This window comes from Astyanax mexicanus, unplaced genomic scaffold, assembly GCF_023375975.1.
Source record: "Astyanax mexicanus isolate ESR-SI-001 unplaced genomic scaffold, AstMex3_surface scaffold_34, whole genome shotgun sequence".
In the NCBI taxonomy this organism is placed as follows: domain Eukaryota; kingdom Metazoa; phylum Chordata; class Actinopteri; order Characiformes; family Acestrorhamphidae; genus Astyanax; species Astyanax mexicanus.
The window spans coordinates 452748-474842 of NW_026040044.1; the positions used below are offsets into that span (position 1 = coordinate 452748).

The following is a 22095-nucleotide window of genomic DNA, read 5'->3' on the forward strand; positions in this document are numbered from 1 at the left end:
ATCTTCCAACTCAGGGTGTTCTAGTGTATGATCTGATCACAGGTAAAGGTTCACACATTTAGCGCTCTTGTGCTGCTTCTGTAACAGATCTTATAGCTGTTAGTATATTATACACTGCTCAAAAAATAAAGGGAACACTCAAATAACACATCCTAGATCTGAATGAATGAAATATTCTCATTGAATACTTTGTTCTGTACAAAGTTGAATGTGCTGACAACAAAATCACACAAAAATCATCAATGGAAATCAAATTTATTAACCAATGGAGGCCTGGATTTGGAGCCACACACAAAATTAAAGTGAAAAAACACATTACAGGCTGATCCAACTTTAATGTAATGTCCTTAAAACAAGTCAAAATGAGGCTCAGTATTGTGTGTGGCCTCCACGTGCCTGTATGACCTCCCTACAACGCCTGGGCATGCTCCTGATGAGGTGGCGGATGGTCTCCTGAGGGACCTCCTCCCAGACCTGGACTAAAGCATCCGCCAACTCCTGGACAGTCTGTGGTGCAACGTGACGTTGGTGGATGGAGCGAGACATGATGTCCCAGATGTCCTCAATCGGATTCAGGTCTGGGGAACGGGCGGGCTAGTCCATAGCTTCAATGCCTTCATCTTGCAGGAACTGCTGACACACTCCAGCCACATGAGGTCTAGCATTGTCCTGCATTAGGAGGAACCCAGGGCCAACCACACCAGCATATGGTCTTACAAGGGGTCTGAGGATCTCATCTCGGTACCTAATGGCAGTCAGGCTACCTCTGGTGAGCACATGGAGGGCTGTGCGGCCCTCCAAAGAAATGCCACCCCACACCATTACTGACCCACTGCCAAACCGGTCATGCTGAAGGATGTTGCAGGCAGCAGACCGCTCTCCATGGCGTCTCCAGACTCTGTCACGTCTGTCATGTGCTCAGTGTGAACCTGCTTTCATCTGTGAAGAGCACAAGGCGCCAGTGGCGAATTTGCCAATCCTGGTGTTCTCTGGCAAATGCCAAGCGTCCTGCACGGTGTTGGGCTGTGAGCACAACCCCCATCTGTGGACGTCGGGCCCTCATACCATCCTCATGGAGTCGGTTTCTAACCGTTTGTGCAGACACATGCACATTTGTGGCCTGCTGGAGGTCATTTTGCAGGGCTCTGGCAGTGCTCCTCCTGTTCCTTCTTGCACAAAGGCGGAGGTAGCGGTCCTGCTGCTGGGTTGTTGCCCTCCTACGGCCTCCTCCACGTCTCCTGGTGTACTGGCCTGTCTCCTGGTAGCGCCTCCAGCCTCTGGACACTACGCTGACAGACACAGCAAACCTTCTTGCCACAGCTCGCATTGATGTGCCATCCTGGATGAGCTGCACTACCTGAGCCACTTGTGTGGGTTGTAGAGTCCGTCTCATGCTACCACGAGTGTGAAAGCACCACCAACATTCAAAACTGACCAAAACATCCGCCAGACAGCATAGGTTCTGAGACGTGGTCTGTGGTCCCCACCTGCAGAACCACTCCTTTATTGAGTGTGTCTTGCTAATTGCCAATAATTTCCACCTGTTGTCTATTCCATTTGCACAACAGCAGGTGAAATTGATTGTGAATCAGTGTTGCTTCCTAAGTGGACAGTTTAATTTCACAGAAGTTTATTTTTTTGAGCAGTGTATTATTACATTATATTTATATAAGTATTATACAAATTAACAAACTCAAAAACAAAGTGTATTCTAGCTGTAATTTCAGTTTGTTTTAGTTCGTTTTATAAACACTCAATTCAGTTCCAGTTAGTTACCGTTTATTTCTTTTCTTTTTATTTCTTACCATTTCTATTATTTGTTTGTGAGGGGCAGTGTAATGGCAGAGTGTGTAGTTAAAGGAGTAGTATGATGAAGGGATATAGCTGCTTGGTGCATATATTTGTGGGTTAGTGGTATGGCAGTAGTGGGTCTTGTGGAATCATATGTAATGAGCTTGGAAGGAAGGAGTCTGGAACATCAGAGGTTTTGTGGTCATAATTCAGCAAAGCACTGATGAAGGGAGGTGCTTACTTTATGTCCCTTTTAAAAAGCTTGCTGTGGAGTGGATTTGGTGTTTCATATTTGTGTTAAATGTTGCTGATTGGATAATAAACGGCCACAGTAGTTAGTTAGGTGGGATTGTTGGGTAGTTAAAGGTGGGTGATTGGGAGAGTATAGTACAGGGGAAGAGAATGAGCAGGACCTTGTATTACCTCAGTTATTAGGTGCAGCATTTTTCCCCTGTATTAGAACTAACAGAAGGCAAGCAAGAAAGATTGACATGTCATGGTCCAAAAATATTTAATGTTTTATTGAAAAACTTTAATTCTTTAGATGAGAAACGAAGAGAAGAATCTAAAAAGCTCAAGATAAACATCAAAGATAAATATGCAACGATATTTGAAGGCACAGCAGCAAAGGGGAAACACAATGAGCTTAATGACATTTACACAGAGCTTGTTGAAGTGGAGAACTGGACAGGAGGAGTAATTACAGATAACGAAGTGATTCGGAAAGAAGCCAGGTCTGCAAAATCTGAGACGGCAGTCACTTTAATTAAGTTCAGTGACATTTTCAGTGGAAAACCTAATGTTAAAAAAGTGCTCACGATGGGAATAGCTGGGATTGGGAAAACTGTCTCCGTTCAGAAGTTTGCTCTGGATTGGGCTGAAGGAAAATCTAATGCCAATATTGATTTTGTCTTTATAATTCCTTTCCGGGAGCTGAATCTTCTTGAAGACGAAAAACACAGCCTTTATGATCTTCTGCTTTACCTCTACCCAGAACTGAACCGTCTAAAAGAAACTGGACTTTTCAATGGCAAATGCAAGTGCGTCTTCATCTTTGACGGACTGGATGAGCTCAGAAACACATTGGATTTTAAACAGAAGAAAATGTCGTCAATAACAGAGAAGGTCACAGTAAGTAAAATAATAACCAACCTCATCACAGGAGCAATACTTCGATCTTCTCTCATTTGGATCACCTCCAGACCTGCAGCAGCAGATCAGATCCCCTTAAAACACGTTCACCTGGTAACAGAAGTACAAGGATTCGTTACAGACCAACAGAAAGAGGAGTACTTCAGGAAGAGAATCAGGGACAAGGATCAAGCTTGTAGAATCATCTCACACATTAAACAATCAAAGACCCTCCACATTATGTGCTACATTCCCATTTTCTGTTGGATCACATATATCTTACTTCAGCAAATCATGAAAAAATGCAATCTGTCCCAAATCCCTAAAACTTTAACTCAAATGTACACAAACTTCTTGACCATTCAGGTGGACATGAAAAGAGAAAAATATGATATGATTCATCAAAAGGATATAAAGATCCTGTTTAAATCTGAGCAAAACATACTTCTCAGTCTGGCTGAACTGGCTTTTAAACATCTGATGAAGGGCAAAGTGATGTTCTATGAAGAAGATCTAATAGAGAGTGGAAGTAATGTCACTGAGGCCTCAGTGTATTCAGGAATCTTCACTGAGATCTTGAAAGAGGAATGTGGGTTTTACCAGAGGAAGGTCTACTGCTTTGTTCATCTGAGCTTTCAGGAGTTTCTGGCTGCTGTTTATGTGTTTCACTGCTATGAGAACAAGAACATGGATGTTTTGAATGTGTTTGAACCTCCGTACAGAAAATGGACTAAGAATGTTCCACTCAATGACTTTTTTAAGGCAGTGGTGGATAAAGCTGTAGAAAGTCAAAATGGACACCTGGACCTTTTCCTCCATTTCCTGCTGGGCATCTCACTGGAGTCCAATCAGAGATTGTTACAGGGACTACTGACCATCTCACATATCAGCGTCAGAGAAAACCACCACATACATCAAGAAACTCATCAAAGGAGAGGATTTTAATCATATCTCCACTCAAAGATCCATTAATATGTTCCTCTGTCTGTCTGAAATGAATGATCAGTGTCTCTCCATCGAGATTCAGGAGTATCTAAAATCAGAGACACACTGGCTCTCTCCTGGACAGTGTTCAACAATAGCCTGCATGCTCCTGGTCTCAGATGTTCTGGATGAGCTAAACCTGAAGAAATACAACACATCTGTTGAAGGTTATGGGAGACTGATCCCTGCAGTGACTGTCTGCAGAAAGGCAAGGTAGGTGTTTAATCTATACTAAAGTAAAATCCAATATCAGATGAATATCACACATACATTTTAGTTATTTAGTATTTACATTTTACCACCACTTTCACATTCACTTGAAAGGATCATTTAACACATTTTTATTGATATTTTATTTTATGTTTCATTTCATAATGTCACTTAATATTATACTCTTTCATTATGGCAACTGATTCCTGACACATTAAACCTACACACTTTCTTCTGTTAAAAAATAGCATTTTTCCTAATGTACCTGAAATTTTCTGCATTCGCTCTGTATTTTTAGTTTCTTTGGAGTTCTCCTAAAAGCTCCAGAACATTAATGTAGGCTAATGAAGGCAGGAAATGAGGTGAGGAGCATTTTAGATTGGGTTTATGTGACAGTGACACCTAGCATTTAAGCTTTGAATCTCACATTTTAAAACCTGCTTAATAGTGGGCCAACTTTCATTTTATATCTGAAAATACCTTGTGGGCCACTCTAAAAGAGGAAACGGGCTGCAAATGGCGCAGGGGCCATAGTTTGGACACCCCTGCCCTACAGCATAACCAGAAACCCAACAGTATTGACCTCATTTACAGATATACCTGGAAAACAGGTCCTCCACCAATCAATGTGAATGTTATTCCTCTGCAGCAAAATGAAACTCAGGATAACCATCAGGAAGCTGAGATTTCTAAATTGCTCCTCAATTAAATGGATCACTTTACCATCCTTCTAATATTGGTTAATGCTGGACTTCTATTTCTGGAAGACACCTCGCCAGACTTCTGCATTTTTTTAAAGACTTTTTGCAAACTGTAATGTGGTCATTCTGATTTCTGGTTTGCATAATGCAGTAAATTCTGTGAATTTCTGTTTGTGTCTCCTGTGCATAGTAGTCTCTGACAAATATGCCCCATCTTAAGTCTGTTTCTGACCTGTCAGACATAACATCAAAGATCAAATCAATTAAGAAAACCCTTTCAATACATAACATTTGAGTGTATGCCTGTTTTAATTGTGCTATGTATGTACTGTGGTTAATAATTATTTCCTGACTAGATGGGTGCGATCTCACTATGGACAACTGTGATACTCTCTGCTCTGTTCTACAATCAGTAAACTCTTTCCTGAAAGATCTGGACCTCAGTAATAATGAGCTGCAGGATTCAGGAGTGGAGCTGCTCTCTGCTGGACTGAAGAGTTCACACTGTAAACTGCAGAAACTCAAGTGAGCCTGTTTATACATTCTTTAACAAAAATAACCTGAGAAGAAACTGCTGTAATATAAAAGAAAATACATTCAAATTATTAATTATAAGTTTTGCTATTATGTACAAAACTTATAATTAATAATTTGAATGTATTTTCTTTTATATTACAGCAGTTTCTTCTCATTATAAGTTTTGCTATTATGTACCCTCTCCCTGGGCTGCCACCTTATCGTGGTGGAGGGGTTTGAGTGTCTCAAGGATCCTAGGAGCTATGTTGTCAGGGGCTTCATGCCCCCGGTTGGGACACCCAAGGCAAACAGGTCCTAGGTGAGGGACCAGACGAAGTGCAGCCCAAACGACCCCAATGAAGAGAGACAACATTGGATTAAGTGTTCCCTCGCCCGGACGCGGGTCACCGGGGCCCCACTCTGGAGCCAGGCCTGGAGGTGGGGCACGCTGGCGAGCGCCCGGTGGCCGGGCTTTTGCCCATGGAGCTCGGCCGGGCATAGCCCGAAGAGGAGACAGGGGCCCCCCTTCCCATGGGCTCACCACCTGTGGGAGGGGCCAAAGGGGTCGGGTGCAGTGTGATTTGGGTGGCGGCCGAAGGCATGGAACCTGGCGATCTGATCCTCGGCTGCAGAAGTTGGCTCTTGGGACGTGGAATGTCACCTCTCTGGAGGGGAAGGAGCCAGAGTTGGTGTGCGAGTTAGAGAGGTTCCGACTAGAAATAGTCGGGCTCACCTCGACACACGGCTCTGGCTCTGGAACCAGTCTCCTTGAGAGGGGTTGGACACTCTTTCACTCTGGAGTTGCCCCGGGAGAGAGGCGCCGAGCTGGGGTTGGCATACTTGTTGCCCCCCATCTCGGGGCCTGTACGTTGGGGTTCACCGCAGTGAACGAGAGGGTAGCCTCCCTTCGCCTACGGGTGGGGGGACGGGTCCTGACTGTTGTTTGTGCCTATGCACCGAACAGCAGTTCAGGCTACCCACCCTTTTTGGAGTCTTTGGAGGGGGTGTTGGAGAGCACCCCTCCAGGGGACTCCCTTGTTCTGCTGGGGGACTTCAACGCTCACGTGGGTAATGACAGTGAGACCTGGAGAGGTGTGGTTGGGAGAAATGGCCCTCCCGATCGTAACCCGAGTGGTGTTTTGTTATTGGACTTCTGTGCTCGTCATGGATTGTCCATAACCAACACCATGTTCAAGCATAAGGGTGCCCATATGTGCACTTGGCACCAGGACACCCTAGGCCGCAGTTCAATGATAGACTTTGTTGTCGTGTCATCTGATCTGCGGCCGCATGTCTTGGACACTCGGGTGAAGAGGGGAGCGGAGCTCTCCACTGACCACTACCTGGTGGTGAGTTGGCTTTGATGGTGGGGAAGAATGCCGGTCAGACCTGGTAGACCTAAACGAATTGTGAGGGTCTGCTGGGAACGGTTGGCAGAGTCTCCTGTCAGACGGAGCTTCAACTCCCACCTCCGGGAGAGCTTCAAACACGTTCCGGGGAGGTTGGGGACATTGAGTCAGAGTGGGCCGTGTTCCGCACCTCCATTGCTGAAGCGGCCTACCTGAGCTGTGGCCGCAAGGTTGTTGGTGCCTGTCGTGGCGGCAATCCTCGAACCTGCTGGTGGACACCGGCGGTGAGGGATGCTGTCAGGCTGAAGAAGGAGTCCTATCAGGCCTTTCTGGCCCATGGGACTCCGGAAGCAGCTGACGGGTACCGGCAGTCCAAGCGGCATGCGGCACGGGTGATTGCTGAGGCAAAAACTCGGGCGTGGGAGGAGTTCGGAGAGGCCATGGAAAATGACTTCCGTACGGCTTCGAGGCGATTCCGGTCCACCATACGGCGTCTCAGGGGGGGAAGCAGTATCCCACAAACACTATTTATAGTGGGTGTGGTGTGCTGTTGACCTCAACTCGGGACGTTGTGGGCCGGTGGGCAGAATACTTCGAAGACCTCCTCAATCTCACCAGCACGCCTTCCATTGAGGAAGCAGAACCGGGGGACCTTGGGGTGGGCTCTCCAATTTCGGATGCTGAGGTCACCGAGGTGGTTAAAAAGCTCCTCGGTGGTAAGGCACCGGGGGTGGATGAGATTCGCCCGGAGTTCCTTAAGGCTCTGGATGTTGTAGGGTTGTGTTGGTTAACGCGACTCTGCAACATTGCGTGGACATCGGGGGCAGTTCCTGTGGATTGGCAGACCGGGGTGGTTGTCCCCTTATTCAAAAAGGGGGACCGGAGAGTGTGTTCCATTTACAGGGGAATCACACTCTTAAGCCTCCCTGGTAAGGTCTATTCGGGGGTCCTGGAGAGAAGGGTTCGTCGGATAGTCGAACCTAGTATACAGGAAGAGCAGTGTGGTTTTCGTCCTGGCCGTGGAACACTGGATCAGCTCTATACCCTCAGCAGGGTCTTGGAGGGGTCATGGGAGTTCGCCCAACCAGTCTACATGTGTTTTGTGGACTTGGAGAAGGCGTTCGATCGTGTCCCTCAGGGAGTCTTGTGGGGGGTACTCCGGGAGTATGGGGTACCGGGCCCTTTGATATGGGCTGTCAGGTCCCTGTATGACCGGTGTCAGAGCTTGGTCCGCATTGCCGGCAGTAAGTCGGACTCGTTTCCAGTGAGGGTTGGACTCCGCCAAGGTTGCCCTCTGTCACCGATTCTGTTCATAACTTTTATGGATAGAATTTCTAGGCGCAGCCAAGGTGTTGAGGGGATCCGTTTTGGTGGCCTTGGGATAGCATCTCTGCTTTTTGCAGATGATGTGGTCCTATTGGCTTCATCAGCTCGTGATCTACAACTCGCAATGGAGCAGTTCGCAGCCGAGTGTGAAATGGCCGGGATGAGAATCAGCGCCTCCAAGTCCGAGGCCATGGTCCTGAGCCGGAAAAGGGTAGAATGCCTTCTCCGGGTTGGGGAGGAGGTCCTGCCTCAAGTGGAGGAGTTTAAGTATCTTGGGGTCTTGTTCACGAATGAGGGAAAGATGGAGCGGGAGATCGACAGACGGATCGGTGCTGCGTCAGCAGTCATGCGGGCGCTGTACGGATCAGTCGTGGTGAAGAGAGAGCTGAGCCAAAAAGCAAAGCTCTCGGTTTACCGGTCGATCTACGTTCCTACCCTCATCTATGGTCATGAGCTTTGGGTCATGACCGAAAGAACAAGATCACGGATACAAGCGGCCGAAATGAGTTTCCTCCGCAGGGTGTCTGGGCTCTCCCTTAGAGATAGGGTGAGAAGCTCAGTCATCCGGGAGGGACTCAGAGTAGAGCCGCTGCTTCTCCACATCGAGAGGAGCCAGTTGAGGTGGCTTGGGCATCTGATTAGGATGCCTCCTGGACGCCTCCCTGGTGAGGCGTTCCGGGCACGTCCCACCGGGAGGAGGCCCAGAGGAAGACCCAGGACACGCTGGAGGGACTATGTCTCTCGGCTGGCCTGGGAACGCCTTGGAATTCCCCTGGACGAGCTGGCCCAAGTGGCTGGGGAGAGGGAAGTCTGGGTTTCCCTGCTTAGGCTGCTGCCCCCGCGACCAGACCCTGGATAAGCGGAGGAAAATGGATGGATGGATGGATGGGCTATTATGTACTGTAGATGACAAGGTCTTTAAACTTTATATTGAGAACTGTTCTTTCCACAGAGTTTTTAGATAACCAAACACCAAATCATAGTTGCAGATATCTCAATTGCCACTCTTTGTATTGGTACCAATTAATTTTTCATCTTGCCACTTGCCCAACTTTTTGGAGATGCATTGATGCCATCAAGTTCTAAATAAGTTAATTGTTTTTCGTAAAATTGTAAAATGTGGGACAGAAGAGCTGACTGAGCTAAGGACACAACTGACAGCTGTTTTTTCTAGGGTCAGCTCGTAACAGAGAAAAAGACTGTGCTCTCCCCCAGACTCTCTGTCAGACTAAACACCAGACATTGTGAACAAGAATCTATTTGAAAGAAACAGAGAAATGTGGCTTTGGGGTGGCCCATGCCAAAACACAAAAAAACAACAACCAAAGAACACAAAAGAAACCAAATTACACAGAACTACCTGCTACAAAAATAAATCATAAGCAATTCAAAACAAAGTGGCATTCACCCCTACTTTTCCCCAAAGGTGTATGATAAATTGGAATAAAGCAAAGAGTAAGCAAATTTAAAAATGGATGTGCCACATTGGCCAGTGCAGAATGTTATTTTATTTGATTAAATAGGAGTAGCCTAAAATGTTTTTTCTTGCTCAGGCTTTCCCTTATATGAGGAAAGCACATAGAGAAAGACTAAACAGAAGAAGAAAAAAGGTAGGCAGGCAAAGAAGAAAAATGACTAGATATTGTTGTAACACAGTAACAAAAAAAGGACACAATACTGGGCTATTCAAGAAACATATGAGTTTATGTCAGAATGGGTCATGGTACTGAATATAAATCTGGACAGGTGACATGACAGGGGCCGGACAGGACTCTAGACAGATAATATAATAGAGGTCTTAGAAACAAGAAAAAAGTTTTAGAAAAAAGCAGTAGATATAACATACATGGGCATAGGACAGATACAACAATGAGGATTGAGACAGATTTGTTGACTGGAATGGGAACTAACAGGCTCAGAGGGATGGGAGGGAATTTTGGTGAACTTTTTTCAGGCAATGACACCATATCATATGAACTGTAAAATCTCTCATTTCTGAATTCTGATTTTGCAGACTTTCTGGCTGTAATATTACTGCACTTTCCTGTGAAAACCTACTACCAGCTCTACAATCAGCCAACTCCACCCTAAAAGAGATTGACCTCAGTAACAATGCCCTGCAGGATTCAGGAGTAGAGCTCATCTCTGCTGGACTAAAAAGTTCACACTGTAAACTGGAGACACTTAGGTAAACATTCTGTAAAAAAAATCCTTAATCATTACTTATTAGAAAAAAGTAAGTATTAGTATCATACAAAACTAAAACCACATGATGCAGGACCCAACCATGCCAAATGAGCCAATGTGCTAAAATGCTAATCTTATCCTGCCTCTATCTGGATCAGCAGGGCTCTCTGATTGACAGAGGGTCATTCAGAGTCATCTAGGAGAGATAGAAAAATAGAAAAAGAAACACAGTGTGATTTACATGTAACAAATTTAAAGCACAGGAATACCAAACATATACCTTCCTGTGGTTTTCAATTTTGCTGTCTCCCTACAGTATAAACTAATATAACACACACTTGCAGTTGTGTGGTTTAAACATCATGGTCTACAGATATTCATATTTGAGAATTGCAATGAACTTTTGCATTTGGATAGTGCATAACTCAGTTTGATGACATTCACTCTGCAGACTTACTTTCTGTAAACTTGGGGGAAAATCTTGTGAATATTTGGGATCAGCTCTTCAGTCAGTAAATTCTCCCCTGAAAGATCTGGATCTCAGTAATAATGACCTGCAGGATTCAGGAGTGGAGCTGCTCTGTGCTGGACTGAAGAGTTCACACTGTAAACTGCAGACACTCAGGTAATATTTGCGGATTTATATTTAACTGAAATAAGGTTATTAAATAACTGTATCATGTTTAAGCTATACAGGAAAATATGTTTTAAATGTTTTTTTATTAGTTAATTCTTTATTTAATTTACTGAAACAATGGTAAAATTTCTCTGTAAGAGCCATCACTTGTACTATTACCCAGTAAGTAATTGTGTCCTTGCTAGCTTGTTGTTTAGGTGTACATGTTTCATTTTTCATCTGTGTTGATGTATTATGCATATATACACTTACTTTATAACAAAAATAATACTTGTGTAATTTATTATCCTGTAAAAAACATATCATTGTCAAGGCACAAATCCTCTCTCTAATTTTGAAGGTTAGCTCTCTGTGCAATTAGGGGAAAATCTTGTAAAAATCTGGGATCAGCTTTACACTCAGTAAGCTCCTTTCTGAAAGAGCTGGATCTCAGTAACAATGACCTGCAGGATTCAGGAGTAAAGCTGATCTGTGATGGACTGAAGAGTTCACACTGTAAACTGCAGACACTCAGGTGAAATTTTTGAAATTTTAAGTGTAAATGCTATTAAATACATTAAAATGTAATGCCATTGCACATTAAGCACAACAAAATTGGTATATCTTCTTCAAATGGTGCATAGTAGTAAATCCTACACAGTCTTTAATAACAATTACAAAGTATTTGTATGGCAATTATGTTTTTATTCTATGCACGGCAAATACCTGCAATTTATAGTATCACTGTTGATGTATTTCTATCTCTATTGTGTGCTTTACAGAAGCCATGGATTAGTTATCCATCACTGCATAATTTCCAGACTCAAGTGGGCGCAATTACAATTTTAGAATTTAGAAATTGGAATTACAAATTCATAGGATGTATAAGTATTTCCCAGAATTTCTACGTTGATGTAATAGAGATTTAATACCATTTGCAAATGTCATATGTCCCTCTTTTTCTATGCTTTTCTAAAGATTGTCTGGGTGTATGGTAACAAAAGAAGGCTGTTCCTCTCTGGCATCTGCTCTGAAATCAAACCCTTCCTACATTAAAGAACTGGACCTGACCTATAATCACCCAGAAGAATTTGGAGTAAAGCTGCTCTCTGGTCTGTTGGAGGATCAGCACTATAAACTGAATGAGCTAAAGTGAGTTGCTGAGATGTAGCTGTACACACAAAGCTGCACACATTACATTAAACAACATGCAAGTTGTGAAGTTTATTTCTCCAATGAACAGGCGTGTTCTACAGAAAGCATACTGATGTGAATAACATAAGTAAGATTTAAATGGACTTTTTGGTGCTAGAAATGCTAAACACACATGCTAAAACATGCAAACTTATTTGTTAACTTATTATTATTAAGTATTACTTAACATCTTATTTAAAATATTAGTGAAATCTTAGTTTGGGTTAGTTGACCTAACCTGGTGTCATGAGGTTTCTGATATGCACAAGGCTGTGACATAATATAATCTAATGTAAATATGAGTGACAAATTATGCTCAGTAATTGGATCTCAAGTTGCTTCACCCTAGTATTCACTGTTCTTTTGATATAACAAAAAAAAATTATTGTGTTTTTCAGAGATCATAAAGGTGTGTACTGATGCACTAAATGTAAAAAACTGGACTCATTATGTTAAACTATTATTTCCCTTTTTTGTTATGAATCTATAAAGAACCACCAACTTTACATAAAGACCACTTATGGAATTCATTATCAGGGAGTAATGAATAAATGTAAGACTTTAATGAATCCTGAATACAAAATACCTTAAAATTTTGTTTTTCTTTTTAATTGTAGAGCATGGAGGAAAAATTAGGATGAAACCTGGTCTGAATAAATGTAAGAACCACACAGGTGTGAAAAGTATCTCCATTTATTAATCTGTAGGTAGAAGTATAGAAGTGTACGTTTAAAATACTTTTGTAGAAGTTGAGGTATCAACTCAAGCTTTTTACTCTTTAAGTAAAAGTGTAAAAGTACTGGTTTCATACTAGACTATATACGTCTGCTATGTTCTTGCTGGACGTGGGGACGTGGAGGGGGGGGTGTGCAGGTGTGATGGATCACAGTATAAACCAATAGGGAATGGGAATGGTATAGGTTTATATTTCTCTACATCCAATCACAATCAGATTCACTCTATCTGGATGGAGAGATTTATCTGGATAGGGGTTTTATTAAACAATGAGAAGCCGGAATGAAAACCAGATGAAATGAAATAGGAGTAACGAGGCTTTGTTAAAATGTAATGAGTAGAAAGTTCAGATTATTGTGTAAAAAATTAATAGTAGTTACTCTAGTAAAGCAAAGATTACCTACATTTAAGTATTAGTACTTCATTACTGTTTATCTGTGTGTGTTTATGTGTAGATGCCTGTGATCTCACCCTGGACCCAAACACAGCACACACAGAAAGGTGCGACGTGTGAAAGGCAGGCAATTATATCCAGATCATCCAGACAGATTTTATTGCTGCAAGCAGGCTCTGAGTGCGGAGAGTCTGACTGGACGCCACTACTGGGAGGTGGAGTGGGGTGGGATTAGTGGAACAGTAGCCATTTCATACGGCAGAATCCAAAGAAAAGGAGACAGTGAGGACTGCTGGTTTGGATACAATAATCATTCCTGGACTCTGAACTGTTGTGATAAAATATTCTCTGTCTGGCACAATAATAAGAAAACTGCTATACCTGTCCATCCCTCTGACTTTCACAAAGTAGGAGTTTATCTGGACTGGACAGCTGGTACTTTGTCTTTCTACCTCATCTCACCCGATACCCACACACTGACCCACCTTCACACCTTCAAAACCTGTTTCACTGAGTCACTCTATGCTGGGTTTTGGATTGATAAAGACTCATTCGTTAGTCTGTGCATGTGAGACAGATTGAAGGAACTCAAAACAATATGGATGATGTTGTTCTAATGTATCACATCTTAAATAACACATCTATCTATATCATAAAAACTTAAAATCTGAAATGATTGGGGTGTACAAACACTATTTTTTACATTCACTATAGCTTTTCTATTTCGTTGCAGTCAGTTTTCATCTCAAAATATTAGGTTTTGTCAGGTCAACTTCAGTTGATTTGTTAATATACAGTTGCCGGATCTTCAGCTACATCACAACAATAGACAAACACAGTCTGCTTAAACTAAAACCACACAAAAAATTATATGTTTGCCTGGTTTTATTGAGCACAACATGTTAACATCCACAGTGAGGAGGGAAAAGTATATGAACCCCTAGGCTAAAGACTTTTCTAAGAGCTAACTGGAGGCAGGGTGTGATGAGATGAGATTGGATGTGTTGGTTAAAGCTGCTCTGCCCTATAAACAAAAACACACCAGTTTTGAGTATAATGTTCTTAAGAAGCCTTGCTTGATGTAAATCATTTCTTGCACAAAAGAGCTCTCAGAAGACCTACGTTCAAGAATTGTTGACTTGCATGAAGCTGGAAAGGGTTCCAAAAGTATCTCTAAAAGCCTTGATGTTCATGTGTCCACACTAAGACAGACGCTCTACAAATGGAGAAAGTTCAGCACTGTTGCTGCTACTCTCCCTAGGTGTGGTAAAGTTCTGTAAAGATGACTGCAAGAGCACAGCACATGCAGAATGATCAATGAGGTGAGGAAGAATCCTAGAGTGTCAGCTGAAGACGTACAGAAATCTGTGGCACATGCTCACATTTTAGTTGACAAATCTACAATAAGGAAAACATTAAACAAGAATGGAGTTCATGGCAGGACACCACGGAGGAAGCCACTGCTGTCCAAAAAAACATTGCTGCACGTTTGAAGTTTGAAGCAAAAGAGCACCTGGATGTTCCACAGCACTACTGGCTAAATATACTGTGGACAGATGAAACTTAAGTTGAGTTGTTTGGAAGGAAAACACACAACACTCCTCAAGACTGTTCTGCAGGTCTGTTCTGCAGCTACAGGAAACGATTGGTTTAGGTTTTTGCTGCCAAAGGAGGATCAACCAGTTATTAAATCCAAAGATTCACATACTTTTCCCTCACTGTGAATATTAACATGTTGTGTTCAATAAAACCATGCAAACATATAATATTTTGTGTGGGATTAGTTTATGCAGACTGTGTTTGTCTATTGTTGTGACTTAGATGAAGATCAGAACACATTTAATCACCAGTTTATGCAGAAATACAAGTAATCCCAAAGGTTCACATACTTTTCCTCCTCACTGTGAATATTAACATGTTGTGTTCAATAAAACCATGCAAACATATAATTGTGTGTGTGGTATTAGTTTATGCAGACTGTGTTTGTCTATTGTTTTGACTTAGATGAAGATTAGAACACATTTTATGACTATTTTCTTGCAACTGTGTGGCTTTTGCAAACTGTCCTGTATTTTAATTCTGCACAATTAAACTCTGGTATTTACTACACAAGTTTATGGAAGTGTGACAGTTATTTTTTTAAATATAGTTTAATCATTACAACAGACTGATTTCATAAATCAGCTGAAATGTGTTTGATCAATCTGGGGAAAATCCCAGTCAAAATGTGAGCAGCTCTTGAGAGGAACCATGGCTGAAAAGAGGAATCACTGCCTTGAATAAGCTACAGTTCTGGGCTGCTTTCACTACTGCTTTTTGTTCTGAAGTTTAAGATATTTTAATTTGATCCAATTATTAACTTGATTCCATTTTTTTGGAATCTTTGGTTCAGCTTTTCACACCAATTACAGGATGGTGAGTCAGTCTTTTGTCACCCATTAAACAATTGAAGAAGAAAAAGAAGATTTGTTGTTTATCTACTGTAACTGTAGATTAATTACAGAGCAGTACGGGTACAACAGATTACAGTGCTGGTGATTCTGTATCTACTGTAACTGTAGATTAATTACAGAGCAGTACGGGTACAACAGATTAAGGTGCTGGTGATTCTGTATTTACTGTAACTGTAGATTAATTACAGAGCAGTTTGGGTACAACAGATTACAGTGCTGGTGATTCTGTATCTACTGTAACTGTAGATTAATTACAGAGCAGTATGGGTACAACAGATTACGGTGCTGGTGATTCTGTATCTACTGTAACTGTAGATTAATTACAGAGCAGTATGGGTACAACAGATTACGGTGCTGGTGTTTCTGTATCTACTGTATCTGTAGATTAATTACAGAGCAGTTCGGGTACAACAGATTACAGTGCTGGTGATTCTGTATCTACTGTAACTGTAGATTATTTACAGAGCAGTATGGGTACAACAGATTACAGTGCTGGTGATTCTGTACCTACTGTAACTGTAGATTATTTACAGAGCAGTACAAGTACAACAGATTACGGTGCTGGTGATTCTGTATCTACTGTAACTGTAGATTAATTACAGAGCATTATGGGTACAACAGATTACAGTGCTGGTGATTCTGTATCTACTGTAACTGTAGATTAATTACAGAGCATTATGGGTACAACAGATTACGGTGCTGGTGATTCTGTATCTACTGTAACTGTAGATTAATTACAGAGCAGTAGGGGTACAACAGATTACGGTGCTGGTGATTCTGTATCTACTGTAACTGTAGATTAATTACAGAGCATTATGGGTACAACAGATTACGGTGCTGGTTATTCTGTATCTACTGTAACTGTAGATTAATTACAGAGCAGTATGGGTACAACAGATTACAGTGCTGGTGATTCTGTATCTACTGTAACTGTAGATTAATTACAGAGCATTATGGGTACAACAGATTACGGTGCTGGTGATTCTGTATCTACTGTAACTGTAGATTAATTACAGAGCAGTATGGGTACAACAGATTACGGTGCTGGTGATTCTGTATCTACTGTAACTGTAGATTAATTACAGAGCAGTACGGGTACAACAGATTACAGTGGTGGTGATTCTGTATCTACTGTAACTGTAGATTAATTACAGAGCATTATGGGTACAACAGATTACGGTGCTGGTGATTCTGTATCTACTGTAACTGTAGATTAATTACAGAGCAGTCCGGGTACAACAGATTACGGTGCTGGTGATTCTGTATCTAATGTAACTGTAGATTAATTAAAGAGCAGTCCGGGTACAACAGATTACGGTGCTGGTGATTCTGTATCTACAGTAACTGTAGATTAATTACAGAGCAGTATGAGTACAACAGATTACAGTGCTGGTGATTCTGTATCTACTGTAACTGTAGATTAATTACAGAGCATTATGGGTACAACAGATTACGGTGCTGGTGATTCTGTATCTACTGTAACTGTAGATTAATTACAGAGCAGTCCGGGTACAACAGATTACGGTGCTGGTGATTCTGTATCTACTGTAACTGTAGATTAATTACAGAGCAGTCCGGGTACAACAGATTACGGTGCTGGTGATTCTGTATCTACAGTAACTGTAGATTAATTACAGAGCAGTATGAGTACAACAGATTACAGTGCTGGTGATTCTGTATCTACTGTAACTGTAGATTATTTACAGAGCAGTATGGGTACAACAGATTACAGTGCTGGTGATTCTGTACCTACTGTAACTGTAGATTATTTACAGAGCAGTACGGGTACAACAGATTACGGTGCTGGTGATTCTGTATCTACTGTAACTGTAGATTAATTACAGAGCATTATGGGTACAGCAGATTACAGTGCTGGTGATTCTGTATCTACTGTAACTGTAGATTAATTACAGAGCATTATGGGTACAACAGATTACGGTGCTGGTGATTCTGTATCTACTGTAACTGTAGATTAATTACAGAGCAGTAGGGGTACAACAGATTACGGTGCTGGTGATTCTGTATCTACTGTAACTGTAGATTAATTACAGAGCATTATGGGTACAACAGATTACGGTGCTGGTGATTCTGTATCTACTGTAACTGTAGATTAATTACAGAGCAGTATGGGTACAACAGATTACAGTGCTGGTGATTCTGTATCTACTGTAACTGTAGATTAATTACAGAGCATTATGGGTACAACAGATTACGGTGCTGGTGATTCTGTATCTACTGTAACTGTAGATTAATTACAGAGCAGTATGGGTACAACAGATTACGGTGCTGGTGATTCTGTATCTACTGTAACTGTAGATTAATTACAGAGCAGTACGGGTACAACAGATTACAGTGGTGGTGATTCTGTATCTACTGTAACTGTAGATTAATTACAGAGCAGTCCGGGTACAACAGATTACGGTGCTGGTGATTCTGTATCTACTGTAACTGTAGATTAATTACAGAGCAGTCCGGGTACAACAGATTACGGTGCTGGTGATTCTGTATCTACAGTAACTGTAGATTAATTACAGAGCAGTATCAGTACAACAGATTACAGTGCTGGTGATTCTGTATCTACTGTAACTGTAGATTAATTACAGAGCAGTATGGGTACAACAGATTACGGTGCTGGTGATTCTGTATCTACTGTAACTGTAGATTAATTACAGAGCAGTCCGGGTACAACAGATTACGGTGCTGGTGATTCTGTATCTACTGTAACTGTAGATTAATTACAGAGCAGTCCGGGTACAACAGATTACAGTGCTGGTGATTCTGTATCTACTGTAACTGTAGATTAATTACAGAGCAGTACGGGTACAACAGATTACAGTGCTGGTGATTCTGTATCTACAGTAACTGTAGATTAATTACAGAGCAGATTGGGAAATCTGATGAGTTGGATATCTCTATCTCTCTAAAATTAGGGATTAGGAGCGGGTTTGGAATTAAGAAAAAGCCTAGACTTGAGACGAACTGTAGATATAATAAAACGTTGGTCTTTGTGGAGAACTGGGGATTGATAGAATTGATAACTAGGAACTGGGAAATTGGGGAGAATTTGGGCTTGAGAAATTCTTAAAGATCTTATTGGTTTATTTTTAAAATACAAATTTTGGGAAAATCACCAGAATGTGCTCAGTGTCCTCGTGCCATTTAGCTGTTTTTTTATGGTTTGGCTATTTCTATGCTAAAAACTCAGTCAAGTTATTTTCACTCTTGTTACTCAAAACAAAAGTAACAGGAATGAGTTCTAGTAACAGGGGTGAGTTTCTAGTAACAGGAGTGAGTTTCTAGTGACAGGGGTGAGTTTCTAGTAACAGGAGTGAGTTTCTAGTAACAGGAGTGAGTTTCTAGTGACAGGGGTGAGTTTCTAGTAACAGGAGTGAGTTTCTAGTAACAGGAGTGAGTTTCTAGTAACAGGAGTGAGTTCCATTAACAGGAATGAGGTCCACTAACAGGAGTGAATATTTTGACATAAATATCAATTATTTGAACATGTAGTCAAATAAGACTTTCTTGAGAAAATCAAAGGAATTCTTGGACTTGCTTTTAAACATGATTTTTAAATGTTACATGAGTTTTGTAAATATCTTCAGATTAGAAACCTTGTAGTTAAATAAATGTGTTATTACATTCAGAGATGGAAAAAAATAAAAAATAAGTTTAAATTGGAAGAAATACAACAAGTAAATCGCTCCCATTCGTTGGAATGATCGGTAAACCGAATTAATTTTACCTGCAGGGTTTGTTTTGTTTTTAAATTTTATGCAGTCATCTGAACTCTGTTGTTGCTCATCTGTCTCTCATTAATACATTCATATTTACTGTGTTTTTCTGTTTGTTTTAAAAGATGTAATTTCAGAGGCAGGAAATCATAACTCAGAAACTGATTCAACACTTGGTTAGTATCATTTCCTGTTCTGAATTTAATATAAATTCTGTTAAACTACACTAATCAATAAGAGATTATTGGTCACTTTGATCAAATACAGCAGTTTGGATTTCTCATTAGAATTAATGTAAAAAATGTGAGTTATAACTTGAATTATATAAATTTAATTAATTTTACGGTGAAGATCTATTCATTCATCCATTCATCCATCCGTCCATCCCTCCATCTACAGTGGTGTGAAAAAGTATTTGCCCCTTATTGTTTTTGCATTTTTGTACTTAAATACGTAAATTCAGATTACGTGTGGAGTAAAACCTCAAGCTCAGCAGTGCTTGGGTTCTGCAGCAGGACAGGTCCTCTGTGATTTTAGTCCCGTCCGGACATCTCTGAGTTTCGTCTCCTCGCCTTTAATACAATTGATATTTGTCCACTGCCGCGCGCCGTAGTTACACTTTGGGCGGGCAACAGTTTCCATGGAGATCCACTTTAAAAAAACACAATGGCGAGTGGAACTGGAGGAGCTACTGAACTCCACGATGAGGTCATGTGACTGAGAAAAAAAAACCTAAAAACTCACTGATTCTCCTGTTTTACAATTGCAGTCCGGATGCAGGAGTTTTATCACTAAAGAGTAGAAGAGTGAAATATTTTATACAGACGACAAAAAGCAAAAGCAAAAGAAATCTGTAGGGGGCAAATACTTTTTTACCCCACTGTACATCTGTATATATGTATATATATTGTATAATTAGTTGTTTTTTTTGTTTAATAAGTTCACACCCCCAATGCTGTGTTTGATTTTCTGCTGTTTAGCTTTGTGCATATTTTAAATGTGTGTCTCTGGTTGGTTCTTGCTCAGGTGTTATTATTATTAACCCCGCCCCTGTCTCCGCCCCTCTTCAGGTGTGTCGAACATGTCGGGAGTCTCTGCATCTGAGAGCTCAGGTGTTCACTACACGCTGCTGATGGCGTGTGTGCTGGTGGCGTTTGTTTGCGGCGCGTTTCTCTCTGCACTGATGGTTTCCTGTTACTGCGGCCAGACGCCGGCGTCGGACTCGCAGACCAAACTCAGCCTGGCCAAACTGAGCGACCTGCTGGAGCCTCGAGCCCCCGGAGCCTCCCAGCAGATCTACTGCTCCTTCCTGTCCAAACCCTCACAACAGGAAGTGCCCGGCTCCACCGCGGCGCCCCCTGGAGGAGACCAGGACACGCAGCAACGTTCCACCGTGCCTACGCCCGAGACTACCCCACAACTAACCAACAACAAACACCATCAAAACCAGACCTGCAGCAACAACGTTCCAACCCAGCAAGTCTTCCCTTTCACTCAGAACATCAGCGATACCCAATCAGGAGCTGAACTGTCTCTTTCCAACAACCAATCAGCTTCCCCGTCCATGTCCCTGTCACGTTCGATCCATTTCCAGTCTCCAGTTGATTGGCAAAATCAAGGTACAATGGCGGTTGCAGATCTGGACAAGTATCTCCAACACTTGCATCAGGAGATTACCAGCTGCAAATCCACGGAAGGAGACGGAATAGCTGCTGTGTCCTCAGCATCCCCGACGCTACCAGAAGCTACCGTCCCCACGTGCTGTTCGGTCCCTTCTTTTTACAGTTCTTACGGTTCATCATCAACAATTCTTCCGCAAGACCACGAACCTCCGGTAAAGTCCGAACCATTACAACCGGTGGAACCTGTAGAACCAGTAGAATCAGCGCGTCCGGAGAGCCTCGGACGGCGTCCCTCTCAGCGGCTAAAGCTAATAAAACTGGGCACCGGCTGTGCTGCCGTGTCCCGCCAGCACAGCTACAACCAGCGGAGGGCGCTGCAGCACAGGCTGGTGCACATCAGCCCTGACAGGAACGCCGCCAGTACCAAAGCAGACCAGCTGGGCCACGGTAACGGGACTGATGCCACGGACTGCAGGCTGCTGCTTCCCGGCGGTTCGTGTCTCACGCGGCAACACAGCTACAGCGAACAGCCGCACACGCAACTGCACACGCAGCGCGCCGCCATCATACGCCGAACAGCGTCACTGAAACCACACTCACCACAGACCAGCCCACCCAGAGTGTTCCCGCCCCCTACCGTCCCCACAGGAACACGCGACACCACCGACTACTGACTCTACTAATGATATATATATATATACAGCTCTGTAAAAAAAAGAAAGAAAAAAGAAATGACTGAAATAACAAAAATGATGCAGAGCTTTCAGAATCAATATTTGGTGGAAAAACCCTGGTTTTAAATCACAGTTTTTATACATCTTGTCATCATGTTCTCCTCCACCAGTCTTACACACTGCTTTTGGATAACTTTATGCTGCTTTACTCCTGGTGTAAAAATTCAAGCAGTTCAGTTTGGTGGTTTGATGGTTTGTGATCATCCATCTTCCTCTTGATTATATTCCAGAGGTTTTTAATTTGGTAAAATCAAAGAAAATCATCATTTTTAGAGGTCTGTTATTTTTTTCAGAGCTGTAAATATGATACTAACTGTCTGCATTGCTTACATACACACGCAAATACAATATTCAGATTTTTTTTTCTTCTTTTTTATTTTTAATCAATTTTAAGGACCAAAAGCATAGTGATCTGACTCTT

The 22095-nt window shown here is 42.0% G+C and overlaps 1 protein-coding gene across 1 annotated transcript in view; it reads left to right on the top strand.

Moving 5' to 3' along the window:
- Positions 1 to 21614, top strand: part of LOC103046246 (semaphorin-6D-like) — an 86243-nt gene extending 64629 nt beyond the window's left edge. The window contains exons 17-18 of the mRNA XM_049473114.1: positions 19444 to 19494; positions 20389 to 21614. Coding sequence (XP_049329071.1) covers positions 19444 to 19494; positions 20389 to 21614 — 1277 coding nt within the window. The remainder of the gene's footprint in view (positions 1 to 19443; positions 19495 to 20388) is intronic.
- Positions 21615 to 22095: the final 481 nt, after the last annotated feature.